A 20868-nucleotide genomic window follows, 5' to 3' on the forward strand; every position below is an offset into this window, starting at 1 on the left:
TTTTACATGATTATTTGTGAGGGCCTGACTTGGAATACTTACTTCCCTGGGACAGGAGGCTCTACGATTGAACCGCCGGGTCAGGCGGGTCCAGGAGTCCCTGAACTGCAGGTATGACCTGCGATGGCCTGCCACTCTAAAATAGTGGTGCTCATGTCCTAAAAAGAGCCTGGCCAGCAGCCTGGAGTCCTCTGTGGAGAAATTTGGCTGTCTCCTAGCTGCCATTTTAGAGGAAATAACTGCGTATGAAGAACAGCCGATTCTATGATGTCACAACGCAAAAAAAACGCGATGACGTGTTTGTGCCGCTTGGGCGTGCTTACGGTGGCAATTCCGCACTACATCAACACTGTTAATTACATCCTAAACCACGCCGATATCGCTGTTATACAAAAAAGTACAGCAGAATGAACCACCTCCACCAAACACAATGACAAATTAAATAAGTGAAGATTGGGAAGTGAGGTTCACATGCATGTTTGGGTGGGTGGAAAAAAAAAATATTATGTCTTTGGTAACCTTAGTCAGGACTTGAACTCCTGACCTTTGGAAGATACAGGCAGTGCTTTTAAGCACTGAGCTATGGTGGGGACTTGGGAATGGGAGTCTCCAGAAATGGCTTTAGGTACAAGATTTGACAAGGGGTAATCATTGCATCACTAAGGTATGCTTTGACAGGGGAACCAGAGACACAAGTGTAGGTTAGTGAGTAAAAGCACTATATTGATCATCTGTAGGTTGTGAGTTCAAGTCCCGGCTTGTCTTTTACTTGTGGTATATCTACCTTCCAGGTGCACCTTGATGATGTCACAATGAGATCAGCATTGTGCTGCTTGCTATTTCCTCTTCCTGTGAACTGGAAGCCACATTCAGGTTTAATCTGTGTTTTGATTCTGTTTCTTGTTGTGAAGAATGAGCTGATAGTAGGAATGTTTTAAGACCAGGAGAGTGTTCTTTGGAGCAAGATATCACTTCTAAACTATCCTCTCTGAAATAATGTCTCTGGCAAATCGAGAGAAAGCTTATTGGATGACTTAGGGTGCCTTTCCTGCCAGTCTTTGTGGAAGTTAAACGAAGTTTATAAAAAGTCTATATGGTGTTCAAAGTCCTATCCTTTCCACTTCTAATATGAGGTGAGTATGACATTCTTGTATAGCTTTCTGTGTAGCACACATCTACTGGTTCCCACCTTCCATTACTGATAATGTAAGTTCAACACCCACTCGGTACGTTTCATTTTCTAGTTTTCCTTTGAAACATAACATATTTCTTTTCCTTGTATTAATGGTAAATTGTACAATTCTGATACAGTGTTTTAGTTATGTTTTTCATCATCCTATACTTATCAATGCTGAATGTGTGATAATAAAGAGTATATATAAAGTATAATTTTTAAAAAAAACAAATAACAAAAAACAAACCCGTACTCAGGTCTATCACGGGTCCATTAGAGACGGTTCAGAAACCTGCGTCTATTTTGCGCACGTCTATTTTGAGGGACGTCTATTTTGCGCGACGAGGGACGTCTATTTTGCGCACGTCTATTTCGCGGGACGTCTATCTCACGCCTAAATATAGTTAATTGGTATTTACGTTTACCGGACGTCCAAAGCACGCCTAAGTTAAACGTACTAATAGAGAATTTAGGCCTTTTATGTTCAAATCTATTTTATTAAGCAAGTACAACAGCAAGTACAACAGCAGTAGAAAACAGGGCATACAATTTCGCGGAGGACTGAACTCTGATGTCCTCCACGATCAAGCACCACCCCCACCCCACAGAGAGAAACCCCCTCCCCCCACCCTCCCTGCCCCACCCCCCCAAAGAAACAGACAACTCTCAAGCAGGGAACATCAATGGCAAATAGATGCACGGAATCAAAGGTGGAGTCTGTTCAAGATACGGCTACGACTCTCAGGGGTTAAAATGTTCAAGTACGGAGTCCAAGTGGTAACAAAGTCTCTGCTCCGGCGACGAGAAGAACAGGCCAAACGGGCCTCCCAGCCCATAAGTTCGTGAAGTCGATTCCTCCAATGCCAAAAGGAGGGGGGTTCAGGAGAAAGCCAGCAACACAAAATACATTTCTTCCCCAAAATAAAACATTTACTAAGAAATAATTTTTCAGAAGAAGTATACATGGACAGGAAGGAGAACTGGGCAAACAACATAGAAAGCACTGAGACCGGCACAGGCGTCTGCAACAGGCCCTGTAAAAAGGAGGCTAGCGCCTTCCAAAAGGCCTGAATCCCCTCACAGCTCCATATACCATGAAAGTAAGAATTAACCTCCACCGAACAGCGTACGCATAACTGAGTGCCAATACAACCCATATAATAAGCCTGACTTTGGGAAGCATAGGCCCGCAGGACAGTGCGATAGTGACATTCACGTAATTCAGCACTATATACCAGGCCCGCAGTACGTTTCAGGATTTTCAACAAAAAATTGTCCCCAAGTCCCTGCCCAAGTCATGCTGCCAAGTCTCCAAAATCCCAGGAAAAACCCTAGGTGGGCGAAGAGCCATAATCTGGCAATGAAAATAAGAAATGGAGACCCTAGTATCAGGATCTGATGTCAAAAAAGTACAGAGCCGGGTCCCAAAATCCCCCTGCAAGGAATTCCCCGGGAGGGAAGCCACATAATGACTAAGTTGACAATATGTAAAAGGAAGGCCAAGCTCAGGAACCCCCCTCCCCGTCAACTCAGCACAAGAAAGTAGAGACCCATCATCCTGCAGAACATGCCTCAACTGCTCCACCTCCTGAGCCCTCCAGCGACCAAAAACGGAGGGTCCAACCCCCGGAGGGAAAGCTAAGTCCAATGGCAAAAGTCCAATGGCTAAAGGGCACTAGTATGGGAGTCCTGATTCCACAACCGAAGAGTCTGGTGCCACACTGTCCACAAGGACCGAAACAGAAGGCTACGCTTACAGGTTCTCGGCAATTTAGATAAAGGGGCATGAAGGAGATACAAAAGATGAAGAGGATAGAAATGATCCCGCTCCATAGAAAGATCCGTGTAGAAAGAGGTGCCCAACACCCAATCACTAACATGACGCAGCAAGCAAGCCTGATTATAAACTCTGATGTCGGGCACCCCCAAACCTCCTCTGGAAACAGGCCTCACCAACAGTGACCATTTCAATTTAGGTCTCCGCCCTCCCCAACAGAACCGTGACAACAAGGAGGTGAGGGACCGAATATCCCTCTGCAACAAAGAAAGGGGAAGAGTCTGGAGAACGTAAAGCCACCTCGGGAAGACAACCATACGAAATAAATGAATTCTACCCAACAGAGACAGCGGCAGCGCCTGCCATTTGGCTAGTAACAGTTTAGTGTCAGCAAGGAGTTTATCAATGTTAAGGCGATACAGTTGGGCTACATCCACAGTCAGCCTGATCCCCAGGTATCGAAAAGAGGAGTCGGCCCAGCGCAAGCTGAGTTGAGCCGAGGAAGCCAAAGCCTCAGATTTCGCGAAATTCAAGGCAAAGCCGGAGAAATCCCCATATTCCCGAAGACTCTCCAGCAACACGGGCAAGGAACGCTGCAGGTCCGTTAAAAAGACCAAGAGATCGTCCGCAAACGCCGCAAGTTTAAAATGAGAATCTCCCAAAGCCAAGCCCCGAATATCCGCATTAGCCTGAAGCTCACGAAGTAGAGGATCTAAAGAAAGCACGAACAAGAGCGGCAACAGGGGGCAGCCCTGGCGAGTCCTTCGGCGAATATTAAAAAAACCTGAAAAAGTCCCATTAACCAAAATCCGCGCAGCAGGATCACTATACAACGCCTGTATTGCACCAAAAAAGAAAGGGCCCAAACCGTACGTCCTAAGCACCGCAAAGAGGTAACCCCACCGCACTCTATCAAAAGCCTTCTCGGCGTCAAAACTAATAAGCATGGAGGGGCTACCTTCCTGTCCCACCCGTTCCAGAGCCAACAAGATACGCCGGATATTCTTAGCTACAGGTCGATCCCGCACAAATCCCACCTGAGAGTCTGAGATCACCGAGGGCAAAACGCGCGCCAGGCGGGCAGCCAAAATTTTTGCCAGAAGCTTCGCCTCATAATTCAACAAAGAAATAGGATGGTACGATTCAGGTAAAAGAGGGTCCTTACCGGGCTTCGGGAGAACTATAATAGACGCTAAATTCACGTAACGAGGAAGAAAGCCCTTAGCAACACTCAGATTATAAACTTCAGCCAACACCGGCGCTATCTCCGTCATCAACAATTTATAGAACTCACTTCGAAACCCATCCGGGCCCGGCGCCTTTCCTAACGGACTGACCCCTATCGCCCACTCTACCTCCTCTGCAGTAAAGGGAAGATCCAAAGCGGCAGCATCCCTCTGAGATAAACAGGGCAAGTCGAGACTGTCAAGATAGAGCTGCCCATCCAAAATCTCATGACCTGGATCCGCATACACCTCAGCAAAAAACGCCCGCAACAGCGCACAGATCTCCTCCGGCCGATGATGCAGCACCCCAGAAGAGTCCCGAAGAGCGGAAACGCTCTCAGGTCCACCCCGCGGATGCGCCATGCGAGCCAGCAATCGGCTGCTCTTATTCTCAAATCGAAATAAATGAAACTTAAAGTAGGCCCGCGTCCGCATAGCCTGGAGATGCAATAATTCGTTCAGTTCCTGCTGGACCTTCAAAAGCTGCGTACGAAGCAGGAATGAGGGTGCCCTGCTATATTGACGTCTCAACACAGTCGCCTTCCGTTCCAAAGCCAGAACTGTCCTATACTTAAGCTTCGACTCCCGGGCCACATAAGCAATGACATTCCCCCATAAAACAACCTTAGCCGTCTCCCAATAGAGAATGATCATCGCGATGCTGCTGATTATTGTGTTGAAAATCATGCCATCGCTGCACCAAAAACTCCTGAAAACGAGTATCCCTATACAGATAACACGGAAACCGCCAGGTCCCTCTAGAAAGCGGGGAATTGCCCCAGGTCCACCGAAATCCCACCCAAGCGTGGTCAGAAATTTCAATGGGGCCCATATCTACCTCCAACACCCGGGGAAGCAGTTCGCGGGAAACGAGGATAAAATCGATTTGGGAAAGCGTCCCATGCGACCTAGATAAGTGGGAGTAATCCCTCTCCAAAGGGTGTAGCACTCGCCACACATCAAGCATCCCCAAAGTAGATTCCAGGAGCTGGACACCCGTATAAAGTTTGGAGGTCTCTCTGCCAGAAGAAGCAGAGCGATCCAACTTAGGATCCGGTACCTCATTGAAGTCCCCGCCCACAAGCATCAGAACGTCACCAAACTGCAAAAGTTGATTGCGAAGCCCCCGAAAAAACTTGGCCGAAGGATTGTTAGGAGCATAGACATTGCAGAGCAAAAGGGGCCGATTATCGAGCAACACTAAGGCAACGATGTAACGCCCACTAAGGTCACGGAGCACTCTCTGGGTTTGTAGGCGGAGACCCTTACGGATCAAAATAATAACACCGCCCTTTCCCCCAACGGCGGGCGTCTCCAAATGGGAACCCACCCACCAGGTACAGAGCTTAGCATGTTCCGCTGAGGATAAACGGGTCTCCTGTAAAAAGGCAATGGAGGTTTTAGAACGATTCAAACGCTGCAATATTTTGGAACGCTTAATAGGGGAATGGATCCCCCCAACATTCCAAGAAGTTAAAGTGTATTCCAGAGTAGTCCACACAGTAGAAAAGTAGAACAAAAATAAGGAACCATTAAAGTACCAGAGGAGTGTCCCAGCCACCACCCCTCCAGTGTCAAGCATCCTCCTGCCCCAAGAAGCGAGCCATACCCCTGCCACCAATTCAAACACAAACCACACAGCCCCCCAACCCAACCCCCACAAAATTCCACAAGGAACCCAACCGCAGGATCCCTGAGATCCTTCAAGACCTCCCCCCTCCCCCCAACCACTCCCCTCCCCACCCCTCTATCCCCCCTCCACAACCAACCCTCACCCACCCCACAACCAAGACACCCCAAAAAGGGCATCACTTCCAGGAAACCATGAACACCCTCCCACGGGATCAATGACCAATAACCCCTGGTCCTCAGTCCCCAAAACTGCACAAAATACCAAGGAACAAAACCCAGCAGCCAAATCCCCCCAGAGCACTCAAACCACCCATCCCCTCCCCAATCCCCACAGCCACATCATCTACACTCAACCACACTCACCCAGCTAAGTCCCCAAGGGATACAGAACAGGATGGGCCAGGAACAGGCCAAAACAAACACAGGGAAAACCCCAAGGAAAAGAAAAAAACACAAACCAAGAGACCCCTGTATCAGACATCCACAGGACAAGCATGCCAATCCCCCACCCCATCCACACACACACCAGCCAGGCACACCCTCAGGGTGACCCCGAGTCCCAACTCAGATGGAGTGGAGAAAAACCACCAGTCCAAAATCGAACTACAGTCCAGTCCTCAGAAATTGGGTCTCCTCAGTCCACGACAGCTCCCTGCGCCGGATCTTCAGGCATCATCTCCGTCACAAACCGTTGCGCTGCCTCCAAGGTGTCAAAGTGATGAGCTGTACCCAGATGGGTCAACCGCAAGCGAGCCGGGTATTGCAAAGAAAAGGCAATGTGGCGCTGGATGAGACGGGTGCACAAAGGTGAAAACCGGCGCCGTGCCTGAGAGACCTCTGCAGAGTAGTCCTGAGAGCAAAGAATGGGCCGGTTGTCATACAAGAGCTTCTTGCCTTGCCGCAACGCACGCAGGACCTCCAGCTTATGGTGATAATTCAGGATACGGCAAATGACCACTCGGGGTGGGTCAGCATTCTCTCTCCGTTGCCCCAAGCGATGCGCCCGCTCCACCCGCAAAGGCCCCGAGGAGGATGGTAAAGATAAAGAATCAGGCAGCCAGCGTTCCAACAGCGCCCCCAGCTCCACATCCCGCACCAATTCGGGCAGACCCACAAAGCGAAGATTATTACGGCGGGACCTGTTCTCCAGGTCATCCACCTTGGCTCGCAACGCAGCTAAAGAGGCAGTGTGGCTGACTGCTCCTGGGCAAGCCGCTGAACCTGATCCTCGGCAGCACTCACTCTCTGCTGTGTCTCCTTGACCTCCGATGTAAGGGAGGCAAACCGTTGGTCCAAGGTGTCAAGTTTGTCCAGGATGCGCTGTAATTTGTCCCCAAGGGAACTCTCAAGCGCTGCCTGAACCTCCGACGAAACTGCTGCCACCCAGGAGGAGTGAGGAGCCTCCGGCGACGGGGGAGCCACGTGGTCCGCCATCTTAGTCTCTGGCGGCTTGCTCCGCTCCCGTTCTTTACGGACCGGCTTGGATGCCATCGCGGCGGGTGTTGAATCGCCAAAAGCACTCCCGCCACCAGGCAGCACTCCGCTATCGGGGGAGGACCGAACCCGAAGTTTAACTTGCAGGAAAAGTGCCGAGCCGCGATCAGGTGCTTCGGAGCTGCAGCAGCAAGCTGTCTACAGCGCCATGTTTCCGCCGGAAGTCTCTCTATATACTTTATTCCAAAGATTCATAAGTCCCTAGAGAACCTTCCTGGCTGGCCTATAGTGGCTGGTATAGACTCTGTATTAAAACTGTTATCACAATATGTGGATAGTTACCTGAAAGGTTTTGTGTCACAAGCAAGGTCTAATGTTAGGGATTCTGCTCATTTTTTTACAACTGTTGGATGAAGTGCATGTATGGGGGAGGATCTAGGGTATATCATGGTTAAGGCAGATGCCATATCTTTACATACCAGTATTCCCCAGCAAGCAGCGGTAACAGTGATACAGGAACATATGCAGTTACTGACAATATCGCAAGCACAAAAGGATTTAGTTATCAAGTTAGCTGAAATAGTCATTAATCACAATTATTTTAAGTTTTAAAATCAGTATTTTTTTTACAGATTAAAGGGGTAGCTATGGGGGCTGTGGTGGCTCCTTCCATAGCTTGCTTATACATGACACGATTCAAAGAAAAATGGGTGTATACATCTAGGCCCTTTGAGATGGTATATTTATGGAAAAGATTTATAGACGATGTGTCCTTTATCTGGAGGGGTTCATTTAATCAACTGCAAGAATTTATGGAAAAGTTGAATGAATGTGATCCTGACATCAAGTTCAGTTATAATACGAATGAGCAGAGAATTTCATTTTTGTATGTAGAAATTTATAAATCCCAAAACTTAACACAACGATTCATCTGAAGCCCACAAATAGAAACATTTTATTGCAGTATTGGAGTCACCATCCCAGGGTATTGCGTGATAGTATACCCATTGGTCAATTCATGAGACTTAGGAGATTATGTTCTGATGATCATGAATTTCATACTCAAGCTCAAATCATGTACACTAAGTTTATTCAACGTGAAGAAGGCCTGGAAGATAGTGAAGAAGGCCTGGAAGCTAGCTGAGTACTGTCACAGAGAATGGCTAATTAACTCCCTTTCACCAAAAGTAGATAGTCCATTAGCTTGTGTTTTACCATGCTCTTCTCTAAGTTACAAATTGAAGAATATCATTTAAAAACATTGGTCAATACTAGAGGTGCACTCATGTATAAGAAATTTACCGAAATTTGCATTTACCAGAGGGAAGAATCTGGGGGAGATATTGAAGCACGGGGGGAGTCTGCAGCCTATCTGTGGATCGAGCAGGATATTGAGCATGTGGACTGTGTGTATATTGTAAACATGTTTTACCATGGGACAGCATATTAATACCTCACAAAAAGTGAAAAAGATATTACTTGAGAACGAACACGGACTGCAGTTCTGTAGCAGTGGTATATTGCACCATATGCCTGTGCAACAAATATTATATTGGGCAAACCAAAAGAGCTATCAAATTGAGAATTGCAGAACATTTGAGTAATATCCGCAGAGAACAGCTGCAGGCTTCCCTAGTAGCCCATTGGCAGGAGGAGGGATTCACAGATGTTAAATATACAGTATTGTTTCACATGCAGTGTACATCAGAGGGGGATGTGTCCCAACATTTACTAGTCAGAGAACACAGATTCATATATGAATGGCAAACTTTAAACCCGAGAGGACTGAATGCTGAAATCGATTGGTTTCAGTTGTAGCAGAGTTAGATTAGGGCATGATAGGCGAATTCTGGTTGAAAGAAGGAGTTTCGACCAATGGCCTTCTGGTAGTCACTGATGTCATCAAGGGGGGAAGGTTTAAAATGATCTGTCTGGGTGCGTATGAATGAGTGAATGGTTGTTTGGAAGACCTGTATTGTTAGTCCTTCATGGAGATGAGGTTGATTTAAGGTACTGATATTATTATTCTTTAAGATATATAGAGCAGTGTGAGATAACATTATTGCCATCATGAAGTATTAAGTGTGATTAAAGGTAGTGTTGTTTTTTGTCACATATTTTTCAGCATTCCCTCCTAATAAGGCAAAATGGTGTCAGGTCAAAAGCGCGCCGGGACAAAGGCGCGCCCAGACAATTGAGCGCAGCGTGCGCCGCTCTAAATTACTGTTTTTAGCGCTCCGACGGGGGGGCATGGGGGGGAACCCCCCACTTTACTTAATAGACATCACGCTGCGTTGTGGGGGCATTGTGGGGGGTTGTAACCCCCCACATTTTACTGAAAACTTAACTTTTTCCCTGTTTTTAGGGAAAAAGTTCAGTTTACAGTAAAATGTGGAGGGTTACAACCCCCCAAACCCCCATAACGCCGGCGCGATGTCTATTAAGTAAACTGGGGGGGGTTCCCCAACAAAAACCCCCGTCGGAGCCCCTAAAAACTGTAATTTAGAGCGGTGCGGCGGCGCGCGCTGCGCTCAATTGTCGGCGCGCACTTTTGTCTTTCGCGCCGTTGTCTATGAACCGGCAAAACTCAAGTCGAGGGGTCGACTCATGGGGATTAGCTTCAGGAGATATAATTTATTTTGCACACTGACATTGGATTGCTATCTGAGGACTTATCGCCTTGTAGATCATTCAGAAAAGAGAAGTGGTTTAGTAGCTTCTTACAAGTATTTGTTTATTTGAAAAAGTGATAATGGACAATGAGAGTGTTATGATGGTCCCAAGAGGAACCTTTGCTTTTGAACACTAAACATTAACATTAGTTGTTTATACATAATCTGTGACTAGAGTATTAACAAATAAATATTTACATATTTAACAGGCTCTCAGTATTATACTGGTTTAACATCTTTTTTTAAACACATACTTTAAACATGAACTCTAGCTACGGGGAAAAAAAAAATCTCAAAAGCACACATCTCAGGTGTGTGTACTAAAGGCGTGTCTTATGTGCATTGAACTCCTTTCCCTTCCCCTCCATCCAATAGCACTGGAATGCCTATGATTGACACAATGGCCTCATATGACATCTGTGCGCATATACTGTATTGTGCTCCAAAAAGGCACGTCCATGATTTGTGCACCTACGGCATAGCTATTTCCCAGCACTTGCACACATTTACGCTTCTTTCCATGGACTATTCTGCACATATGCCAAACGCTATCACCAGTGACTCATCTCATGTAAATTTGGCAACCCTCTGTGACCCTCATTTGCATGCACTGTTCTTCAAAAATGACTCATCTTTTTTAAATCATTACATTTATGGACATCGTATTGTCTACAATGACACCCAGATCCTTTTCTTGGGCACTAACCCACAAGGTGGACACTAGTATCCAGTAACTGTGATTCAGGTTATTCTTCCCAATGTGCATCACTTTGCATTTGTCCACATCAGTGGTTCCCAAACCTGTCCTGGGGGACCCCCAGCCTGTCAGGTTTTCAAGATATCCCTAATGAATATGCATGAGAGAGATTTGCATACCTGTCACTTCCATTATATGCAAATCTCTCTCATGCATATTCATTAGGGATATCTTGAAAACCTGACTGGCTGGGGGTCCCCCAGGACAGGTTTGGGAACCACTGGTCCACATTAAATTTCATCTTCCACTTGGACGCCCAGCCTTCCAATTTCCTAAGGTCTGCCTGCAATTTTTCACAATCCACCATGTGTTTTAATAACTTTGAACAGTTTAGTGTCATCTGCAAATTTAATCACCTCACTCGTCGTTCCAATTCCCAGATCATTTATAAATAAGTTAAATAGCACCGGTCCCAGTACAGATCCCTGCAGCACTCCACTGTTTACTCTCCTCCATTGAGTAAAATGACCTTTTAACCCTACCCTCTGTTTTATATCCGATAACCAATTCCTAATCCACAACTGAACTTTGCCACCAATCCCATGACTCTTTAATTTTTTCAGGAGCCTCTCATGAGGAACTTTGTCATAAGCTTTCTGAAAATCTAGATATACTCAGCTTTATCCACATGTTTATTCACACCTTCAAAGAAGTGAAACAAATTGGTGAGGCAAGATCTCCCTTGGCCGAACCCATGCTGACTCTGTCTCATTAAATCATGTTCATCTACGTGTTCCACAATTTTATTTTTTATAATTGTTTCCACCATTTTGCCCAGCACTGAAGTCAGGCTTACCGGTCTGTAATTTCCTGGATCTCCCCTGGAACCACTTTTTAAAAATTTTCAGATACTACAGACAATTTTAGCACCAGGTTACAGATCACTAACAGCAGGTCAGCAATTTCATGTTTGAGTTCTTTTAGTACCCTGGGATGTATACCATCTGGTCCAGGCAATTTATCACTTTTTAACTTGTCGATTTGGCTTAGTACATCTTCCAGATTCACCGAGATTTCTTTCAGTTCCTCTGCATCATCACCCTTGAAAACCATTTCTGGTTCAGGTAGATCTATTACATCTTCTGTAAAGACCGAAGCAAAGAATTCATTCAGTCTCTCCACTATTGCCTTATCCTCCCTGCTCCTTGATCATCCAACGGTCCCACGGATTCCCTCACAAGTTTTTTGCTTCTGATGTACCTAAAAATGTATGAGTTTTAACCTCTTTTGCGAGTTTCTCTTCATATTCTTTCTTAGCTTTCTTCATCAATGCTTTGCATCTAACTTGCCAGTGCTTGTGTCTCTTCTTATTTTCTTCATTCGGATCCTTTTTCCATTCTTTAAAGGATTTCTTTTTTGGCTCTAATAGCCTCTTTCACTTCACATTTTAACCATGCCGGCTCTTGTTTCCTCTTCTTTCCACCTATGCTGATACGTGGAATTCTAGGCACGATCACATACACAACTATAGACTATACACTGAATACTAACTTTTTGCTTTGAAAACTGTCCATCTACATGGATTGAACTTGGAAATTGAGTGGAAGTCTCTGTGAATTTTATGGCTAGTCCTATTGCCCGAGTCCAATCTTGACGTCATGGATCAGGTGTTTAATGTTTTTCTTTTAGCTTAGAATACCGGCACCATTTTTGGAATATTTGAAGAAGGCTATGCGGTTTTGAATCTAAATGTGATTAATAGTTGAGCAGCATTTTTAGAATGATATGAAGTGGGCTATTTAGCTTTTAATTATAAATATTTTTATTTTTGTTTTATTTTTTTTCAGCAGACCTCTACCCTGAAGTATGATACAAAACACTGGCTGTTTCGGCAGTGGTCCAGTGCAGTAGCTGCAATGCAAGATAAGTTTTCTTGTTTTTGCATTTAAGTAGTCTAAAATTTTAAAATTTAAACATAACCCCTCCCCCCAAAAAAAGAAAGAAAGAAAGAAAGATATCGGTGGCTTGGAGCAATTCTGATGAATGTCTCTATACAGCGTGAAACAGAGGATCTCCATATGTCAAAATAATTGCACAAAGTGTATAAGGACATGTCACTAACAAAATAATTGATTTATTTAGAAGTTAGTGCTTGGTTTTTGTTTATGAGCTTTGTTTTAGTTTACCTCACACTTCAAAAAATTAATTGACTCAAGTAAAATTGGAAATCTATGGACTAAGCACACCTAATCCATTGACAACTTTTCCAACATTGTTAGATTGCCACAGAGTTTTTCAGCTCAACGCCTCATAGCTGATTTTTCCTGATGGCCAGCTTTGGGGAAAATGACAGGAGTTATTTCCATCATATCCCAGGTGAGTTTCATTTTAGAGTCCCTTTGAGTTGGAATTGCTTTGTTGGACTGATTTGTAAACATTTTTTTGCACTACCCATGTACTCTACATTGACTACCAAGTGTTTGTTTACATGCATACGAAGCACATTTGATGATACTTCAATTTTTTATAAATATATATGTGCATGGGCAAAATTGATATTTATTTTATTTTCACCGTTCTTATGTGATATAAATACATATGCATATAGGTGCCAGAAACAGAGGATCTCCATATGGCAAAGCCCAGTCAGTGAATGAACAGAAGGATTTCTGACTGCTTATGTGCATTCACCAGACACAGTAACTTATTGAGTAGTTCAACATACAGAGAGGTTGATGCAGAAAGCCAAGCATTTGAGTCGCTGACCCATAGCTTCTAACTTGAGTTTTCCACAAAAAAATTGCTACAGGATGCATAAAAATTACACAGGCATGTTAAAATTGCGGCAGTATTCTGTAGCTCTTTCCGAATATCCCCTTTCTGTCAGTACATAGTGGTTATTAGCTCATTCACTGATAGGTAGGGTGACTTTTTTGAGAAAAAATACAACACATCCAATTCAGCCCCTCTCTCCTCAAACTGAACTCCTGCCCCTTGACATGCAATAAAAAACCCTTGGTGTCTAGTGACCCCCTTCCCTCCTCTGACCCCAAATGTAAAAAAATAACAAGCAAACATCTTGGTGTCTACTGGCACTCCTCCACAGGGCGTACTTTATAGGAGGCAAAAACAATGCATTCTGGGATGCAATGAGTAGAGTCAGGCTGCCAAACAAGGAAATTTTCCCTTCTTTGGTACTAAAATTCCCTTAGTTGGCAGACTGACCCCACTTGGTGCATTCTAGGATGCACTGCACAGGGTCAGGGACCACCATTTTTCAAGGTGGCAGTGCTGCAGGAAGAAACGAGTGAGCAACGCTTCTGTCTCCATAAAGGTACGGCCTGGTTGAGGGGCTTAGGGGTGCTATTAAACACAAGTGAAATTTTGTTTTACAGTTGGGGTAGGGTGGATGGAAGGAGAAGCTGCTAGAGCACAAGGGATTTTATATTTTAATATGTGTCTGTTGGGGTGGGTGTTAGACTGGGTGAGAGGAGGGATGGGGCTACTAGAATACCAGGGATTTTTTTCTCTAAATGTCAGGGGAAAGGAAAGGGGATGGGAAGGGGGAAGGAAAGGGGAGGGTTTGAGAAGTGGGGGTGCAACTAGACAACACCAGGAATTTCTTTATATTGGAAGGAGATGGGAGTGGTTGGGGTTCTGCTAGACACCACGCCGTCTCAATGGGCTGATCCAGAAAGCTATTGGGAACATGTTTGGAGATTGGGAACAGTTATGGAGATAGGGAGTGCTACTAGACACATACTCTTCTCAACCAACCCTTCTATGCTACACCAGACCTGGTGAAAAATTTCTCACATTCTGCTCATGCTATGGTCATGTTTGCCACACGAGTTAACCACCTGCACTCAACCGCTTTCTGTATTATGCAGACAGTAGCTTCTGCCTACTGTAGCTTTCTGCATTAGCCTCATAGTTGTTGAAACTATTCACTGCAAGTAATGAGAGGGCCCTCATGTGAAATGTACCGTTGGTTAAACACACTTTTTGCTACCATGCGCATATCAGGGACTCCAAAAATGACTTGCCTTGAAACTTGCAAAATGTTTATGTGTGGTTTCAACATGTTTCAAGACAGCTTATGTTTTCCTTCCCTGATGCACTCATCACTGTACCTACAACTCCATCATTCCACCTAAAACATTACTTTTTTGCTCTGTTCAGTAAGAGGAATAATAGCATAAAATGCATTCTAACTTGACTATAGAAAGCTGCAGGAAAGAATGGAATGAGAATATACTGTAGCTCTAGATAGGAGAAAGGGAGGCAGTACTTACGAAGACCCTCAGCACAGTGGTCCCAATAGTGACATTCTCAAGCAGACTGACATTGTACAATGACCGACTGAAGATAGGACGATTGTCATTCTCATTCAGGAGGTTAATCTTCACCCGGGCAAACCCCACATGGTCCTGAGCACTCTCATTGGCAAACAGCTGTGATTGGGAGCAGAGGAAGGAAACAAGAAAGTTCAGTTTTCTCAGTCTAGTTTCAGGGGGCCACAGCATAAACATTCACAGCAAGGCCCTTCTCAGATACTTACAAAATCTGTGAATTCTGCTGCACGCTTTGAGAGTTGTTTACTAAACATTAGCATGTGCTGTTGCTCTGCCCATGTTATTCCTATAGGCAGGGCAGGATTAACCAATAGGCCAAGTAGGCACGTGCCTAGGGCTCGAAATGGTCAGGGAGGGCCCGATGAAGGAGGGAATCAACATTATTTTTTCCAAATGGCAATGGGCCCCTCCAGTATCGATCGGCAATGCGGCCCCCCCTCCATCCATGGAAAGTAAGACAAACAAACAACGCAGATAAGAAAGGCAATGTTAACTGTAATTGTACAAGCAGTGCTGCTTGCCCACAGCTTCCCTCTGACGCAACTTCCTGTTTCCGCTTGGACGCATGGTGGGGTGGGGTGGGGCAGGGGGCCCAGTGTACTTGTGTGTCTAGGGGCCCTCGACGAATTAATCCTGCCCTGCCTATAGGCAAAAAGGCAGATAGCACATGCTGATGCCATAGTGCATGTTACTGTTTTATAAACTAGGCTGTACCATGGACTGCCATTAGACTAGGGTTAGCATATTTAACAAAGGGCAAACCTGGATGCATGGCCACGCCCCATTCTGCCCCAGCCCCGCCGTGTTCTGCCTGCAACCTACTCCTTATACCTCCAGGACCAACATGCATTAAAAATAAAGGTTAAAAAAGGTTAAAAAAAAAAGTTTTATTTTGAATTTATTAGGTGGAATATGTTAACTTTGGAAATCTGCAACGTGGATGTCTTTGAATTTTGTTCAGAAGAAAAGGAAATGCATTTCTGATTTTATTTCTCCTATATGTACCTGAATAAATTCATGTAAATCGTTCTGAGCTCCCTTGGGAGAAAGTAAACAAAATTGGATGAACAAATAAATAAATAAATAAACGGCACCATGATTGGCGGCCATCTATAAAACAGCCGCCGATTGCATATCAGTCACTCAACGGCACCGTTTATAGAATCACGGCTACCTTTCATGTGAATCACGGCTACGGAGGCACTTTACGATGCCTAATGCTTCTTCTGGTATTAGCCACGCCTACAGTGGCATTAGGCATCATAAAGCGCCTCTATAGTCACGATGCAAGCATTGGGGTTTATTTTAGGCAACAGTAGGCACTTAAATGTTTATTTTAAAACCACTGTTAAACAGTATTTTGCACTTAAGTTAGGCATCTAACTTAAGAAGAAACATAGAAACATAGAAATAGACGGCAGATAAGGGCCACGGCCCATCTAGTCTGCCCACCCCAATGACCCTCCCCTACCTTTCTCTGTGAATAGATCCCACGTGTCTATCCCATTTGGCCTTAAAATCAGGCACGCTGCTGGCCTCAATAACCTGAAGTGGAAGACTATTCCAGCGATCAACCACCCTTTCAGTGAAAAAGAATTTCCTGGTGTCCCCGTGCAGTTTCCCGCCCCTGATTTTCCACGGATGCCCCCTTGTTGCCGCGGGACCCTTGAAAAAGAAGATAACTTCTTCCACCTCGATGCGGCCCGTGAGATACTTGAATGTCTCGATCATGTCACCCCTCTCTCTGCGTTCCTCGAGTGAGTACAGCTGCAACTTATCCAGCCGTTCCTCGTACGGGAGATCCTTGAGTCCCGAGACCATCCGGGTGGCCATTCTCTGGACCGACTCCAGTCTCAGCACATCCTTACGGTAATGCGGCCTCCAGACTTGCACACAGTATTCCAGGTGGGGCCTCACCATGGATCTATACAATGGCATAATGACTTCAGGCTTACAGCTGACGAAACTCCTGCGTATGCAACTTATGATTTGCCTTGCCTTGGATGAAGCTTGCTCCACTTGATTGGCAGTCTTCATGTTCTCACTGTCGATCACCCCTAAGTCTCGTTCTGCTTCAGTTCTTTTTAGGATCTCGCCATTAAGGGTGTAAGTCTTGCATGGATTTTGGCTGCCCAGGTGCAGAAGCCGCTTATAGGATATGGGCCTAATTAGCTTTAACTGCCAATACTGTCCCTTAACTGGCATTAATTGACACATTCAAGAGCTTATAGAATGCCTATAAACTTAGGGCTCAATCCTATATAGATCGTATAAAAAAATCTGTGCTGACTAATGTGGCTCTAAACGCGATTCTATAAAAGTAAGGCGCACTGTATAGAATCACGCTTAGTGCCACCTCAGGGTTTTCTTGGCATAAATATCTGCATTTAAATTAGGCACCAAATGAAAACATGCCCGAGATCTGCCCCTAACCATGCCCATTTTTTGGTAGGTACTTTGGACTAGGCGCTTACTTTTTATAGAAACATGTTTTTCGAGTTAGGCGCCTAATTTTCAGTTAAGCCCAGTTAATGGCAATTATGAGGTGTTAAGTGCCAATGATTGGCCCTGATTAAGCCTATTAACCAATCAAGTTTGGTGCCGGCATCTGCTAGACGCGCCAATGTAGGTACATAACTTTAGGCAGACTATCTAGAATTTTCCATTTAGGCTGGATTCTCTAAACAGCGCGGTTGTCAGTGACTGCCAATCACAAGTCAATCACACCATGGCACCATTTAGAGAACTGCATGGGGGCGTTAACATGGGAGGGGCATGAAAGGGTCAGGGGTGTGTGAGGTGCTTACATGCTAAGTTTATAGAATACTGTCAGTTACGCCTGCAGTCGACAATATTTAGGTGCAAGCCTATACACTAGCCTTTGACATGGCGTAAATATTTGCACCTAATGTTTGGTGCTCAAATTGACTTTTACCAGTTTTCTGAAACAGCTTCTGTATACAACTTGGCCGTTATACACTACTTTGCTTAGTGCTCAACTTTTTAGCACCTAACATTTGATGCTGAATCTACCTCTAAGGCCTGGATTCTCAAAAATTTATGTTAAAAACTAATAGGCCGCTGTTGCAGCCGTTATAGTTAAGAAGAAAAAAAAAAAAAAATTTTTAATTGAATCAGGTTGGGCAGACTGGATGGACCATTCAGGTCTTTATCTGCCGTCATCTACTATGTTACTATGTTATAGTAGTGATTTTAAAAAAGCGAGTCATTCTCCCAAAAAATGCTCATGCAAATGAGGTTGGTGGAGAGTAGCGAAGATTTGCTAAATTTGCATGTGCCCATCATTTTGTATTGTTATGGATTGATTGTAAGTGCTGACTCTGGTTATTAATGTACGGTATATATAATTTTAAGCACTTTCTATTAGTCTTGAAAATTTAATTAAGATTTTTAAAAAAGAAATAAAAAGAGAGAGTTATACAGAATGCAGCCCAATGGAAAGCTGATGTAAAATAGAAAAGGCTACAATATTAATTAAGAAGTTGTGCCAGAAGGAATATTTTGGAAACATGAGCACAGATACCAGAGTGAAAGCTGTGATCTGTTTAAGGAATGGCAACTTCTGCATTGCCCTATCTGGTGATTTAAGTTGCACCGGTGTTTTACCAATACTTGGTTAAAGTGGTATTTATAGAGACTTGCAATAGAGCTGGCTGTGTTCTGCCTGAAGGCTAAAACTTTATTTAACAGCTGAAGAGTGCAGCTAAAGGAAGCATAAGTGTCTTGAGCCACTTATGTCAATGATGTAGGAATTATAACCTGAAGGGTTTTTTGGGGTGTGTTTACTACATCTGAGAATTTGGGAGGTAGAAACCCGTACCCTTGAGCTTATATATAAAAGGCTCAAGGGTGCTTTCAGGTTTGCTTACAAAAAGCAGAGCATAAGAGAAATACTGGTGGTAGATGTTGCTGAGAATTTGCCTGCCACTGATGGAAGAAGTATATTGGGCTGGCTGAGGCCAGCTCCAAAGCTTGACATTAATGCCGAGGAAAAGGAATGTGGTGAACTGTATGAATAAAGTGACGGCAGCAGCTTAACTGAACGGCTCACAGTCAGAAGCGCGCGAGACAAACGCATGCCGACATTTGAGAGTGGACAATTGAGCTCAAGACTTCAGCGCACCGCTCTAAAAGCTTATTTTAAAGGGCTCCGACAGTGGGTGTGGGGGGAACCCCCTCACTTTACTTAATAGTGTTGGCAATGCCGTTGGAAAAAATAGGTAAAAAGTTAAGTTTTCTGTATAATGTGGGGGGTTATACCCCCAACACAGCAGCGTGAAAAGTAAAGTTGGGGGGTTCCCCCCACACATAAGAACATAAGAACATAAGAAATGCCTCTGCTGGGTCAGACCCGAGGTCCATCGTGCCCAGCAGTCCGCTCACGCGGTGGCCCAGCAGGTCCAGGACCTGTGCAGTAATCTTCTATCTATACCCCTCTATCTTCTTTTCCAGTAGGAATTTGTCTAATCCTTTCTTGAAGCCCAGTACCGTACTCTGCCCAATCACGTCCTCTGGAAGCGCATTCCAGGTGTCCACCACACGTTGGGTAAAAAAGAACTTCCTAGTATTTGTTTTGAATCTGTCTCCTATCAACTTTTCCGAGTGCCCTCTTGTTCTTTTATTATTCGAGAGTTTGAAGAATCTGTCCCTCTCCACTCTCTCTATGCCCTTCATGATCTTATAAGTCTCTATCATATCCCCTCTAAGTCTTCTCTTCTCCAGGGAAAATAGACCCAGCTTCTCCAATCTCTCAGCATATGACAGGTTTTCCATACCTTTTATCAGACGCGTCGCTCTCCTCTGAACCCTCTCGACTAATGCCATATCCTTCTTAAGGTACGGCGACCAATATTGGACGCAGTACTCCAAATGCGGGCGCACCATTGCCCGATACAATGGCAGGATAACCTCTTTCGTTCTGGCTGTAATACCCTTTTTGATTATACCAAGCATTCTATTCGCTCTCTTAGCGGCCGCTGCACACTGTGCCGTCGGCTTCAATGTCATGTCCACCAATACCCCCAAGTCCCTTTCCTGGGTACTTTTATTTAATAATATCCCTCCCATTGTATAGTTGTACCTCGAGTTTCTGCTCCCCACATGTAATACCTTACATTTCTCAACGTTGAACTTCATCTGCCATCTCATCGCCCAATCTTCTAGTTTGTTCAAGTCCCTTTGCAATTCTTCGCATTCCTCTGTAGTCCGAGCTCCATTAAATAGTTTAGTGTCATCCGCAAATTTTATTATCTCGCACTTCGTCCCTGTTTCTAGATCATTTATGAAGATATTAAATAGTAGCGGCCCGAGCACCGAGCCCTGCGGGACGCCACTAGTGACCCTCCTCCAGTCGGAGTAGTGACCCTTCAGTCCTACCCTTTGTTTTGTTTTCTACCCTCCAACCAGTTTCTGATCCATCTATGTATGTCACCTTCCACCCCATGGTTCTTCAGTTTCCGGAGTAGACGTTCATGGGGCACCTTGTCAAAGGCTTTTTGGAAATCTAGATATATGATGTCAATGGGGTCTCCTTTGTCCATCTGTTTGTTAATCCCTTCGAAGAAATGCAATAAGTTTCTTTGGCACGATCTTCCCTTGCAGAAACCATGCTGGCTGGCTGTCAGAAGTTCGTGTTTTTCAAAATGTTGATCAGTGCTTCTGCCATTTTCCCAGGAACTGAAGTCAGGCTCACTGGCCTGTAGTTTCCCGGATCACCTCTTGATCCCTTTTTAAAGATGGGCGTAACGTTGGCTATTTTCCAATCCTCCTGGATCTCGCCTGTTTTCAGGGATAAGTTGCAAATTTGCTGCAGTAGTTCCGCTATCTCCTCCTTTAATTCCTTTAGAACCCTTGGATGTATGCCATCCGGACCCGGAGATT

At 44.7% G+C, this 20868-nt stretch overlaps 1 protein-coding gene across 1 annotated transcript in view; it reads right to left on the bottom strand.

Annotated features, from left to right (window-relative positions):
• The window catches only part of CDH23 (cadherin related 23), a 1673137-nt gene that overhangs the window by 863109 nt on the left and 789160 nt on the right, over positions 1-20868 (bottom strand). The window contains exon 13 of the mRNA XM_033942780.1: positions 14908-15066. Within this exon, the coding sequence (XP_033798671.1) occupies positions 14908-15066 (159 nt within the window). The remainder of the gene's footprint in view (positions 1-14907; positions 15067-20868) is intronic.

Source organism: Geotrypetes seraphini, chromosome 4 (genome assembly GCF_902459505.1).
Source record: "Geotrypetes seraphini chromosome 4, aGeoSer1.1, whole genome shotgun sequence".
Classification (NCBI taxonomy): Eukaryota; Metazoa; Chordata; class Amphibia; order Gymnophiona; family Dermophiidae; genus Geotrypetes; species Geotrypetes seraphini.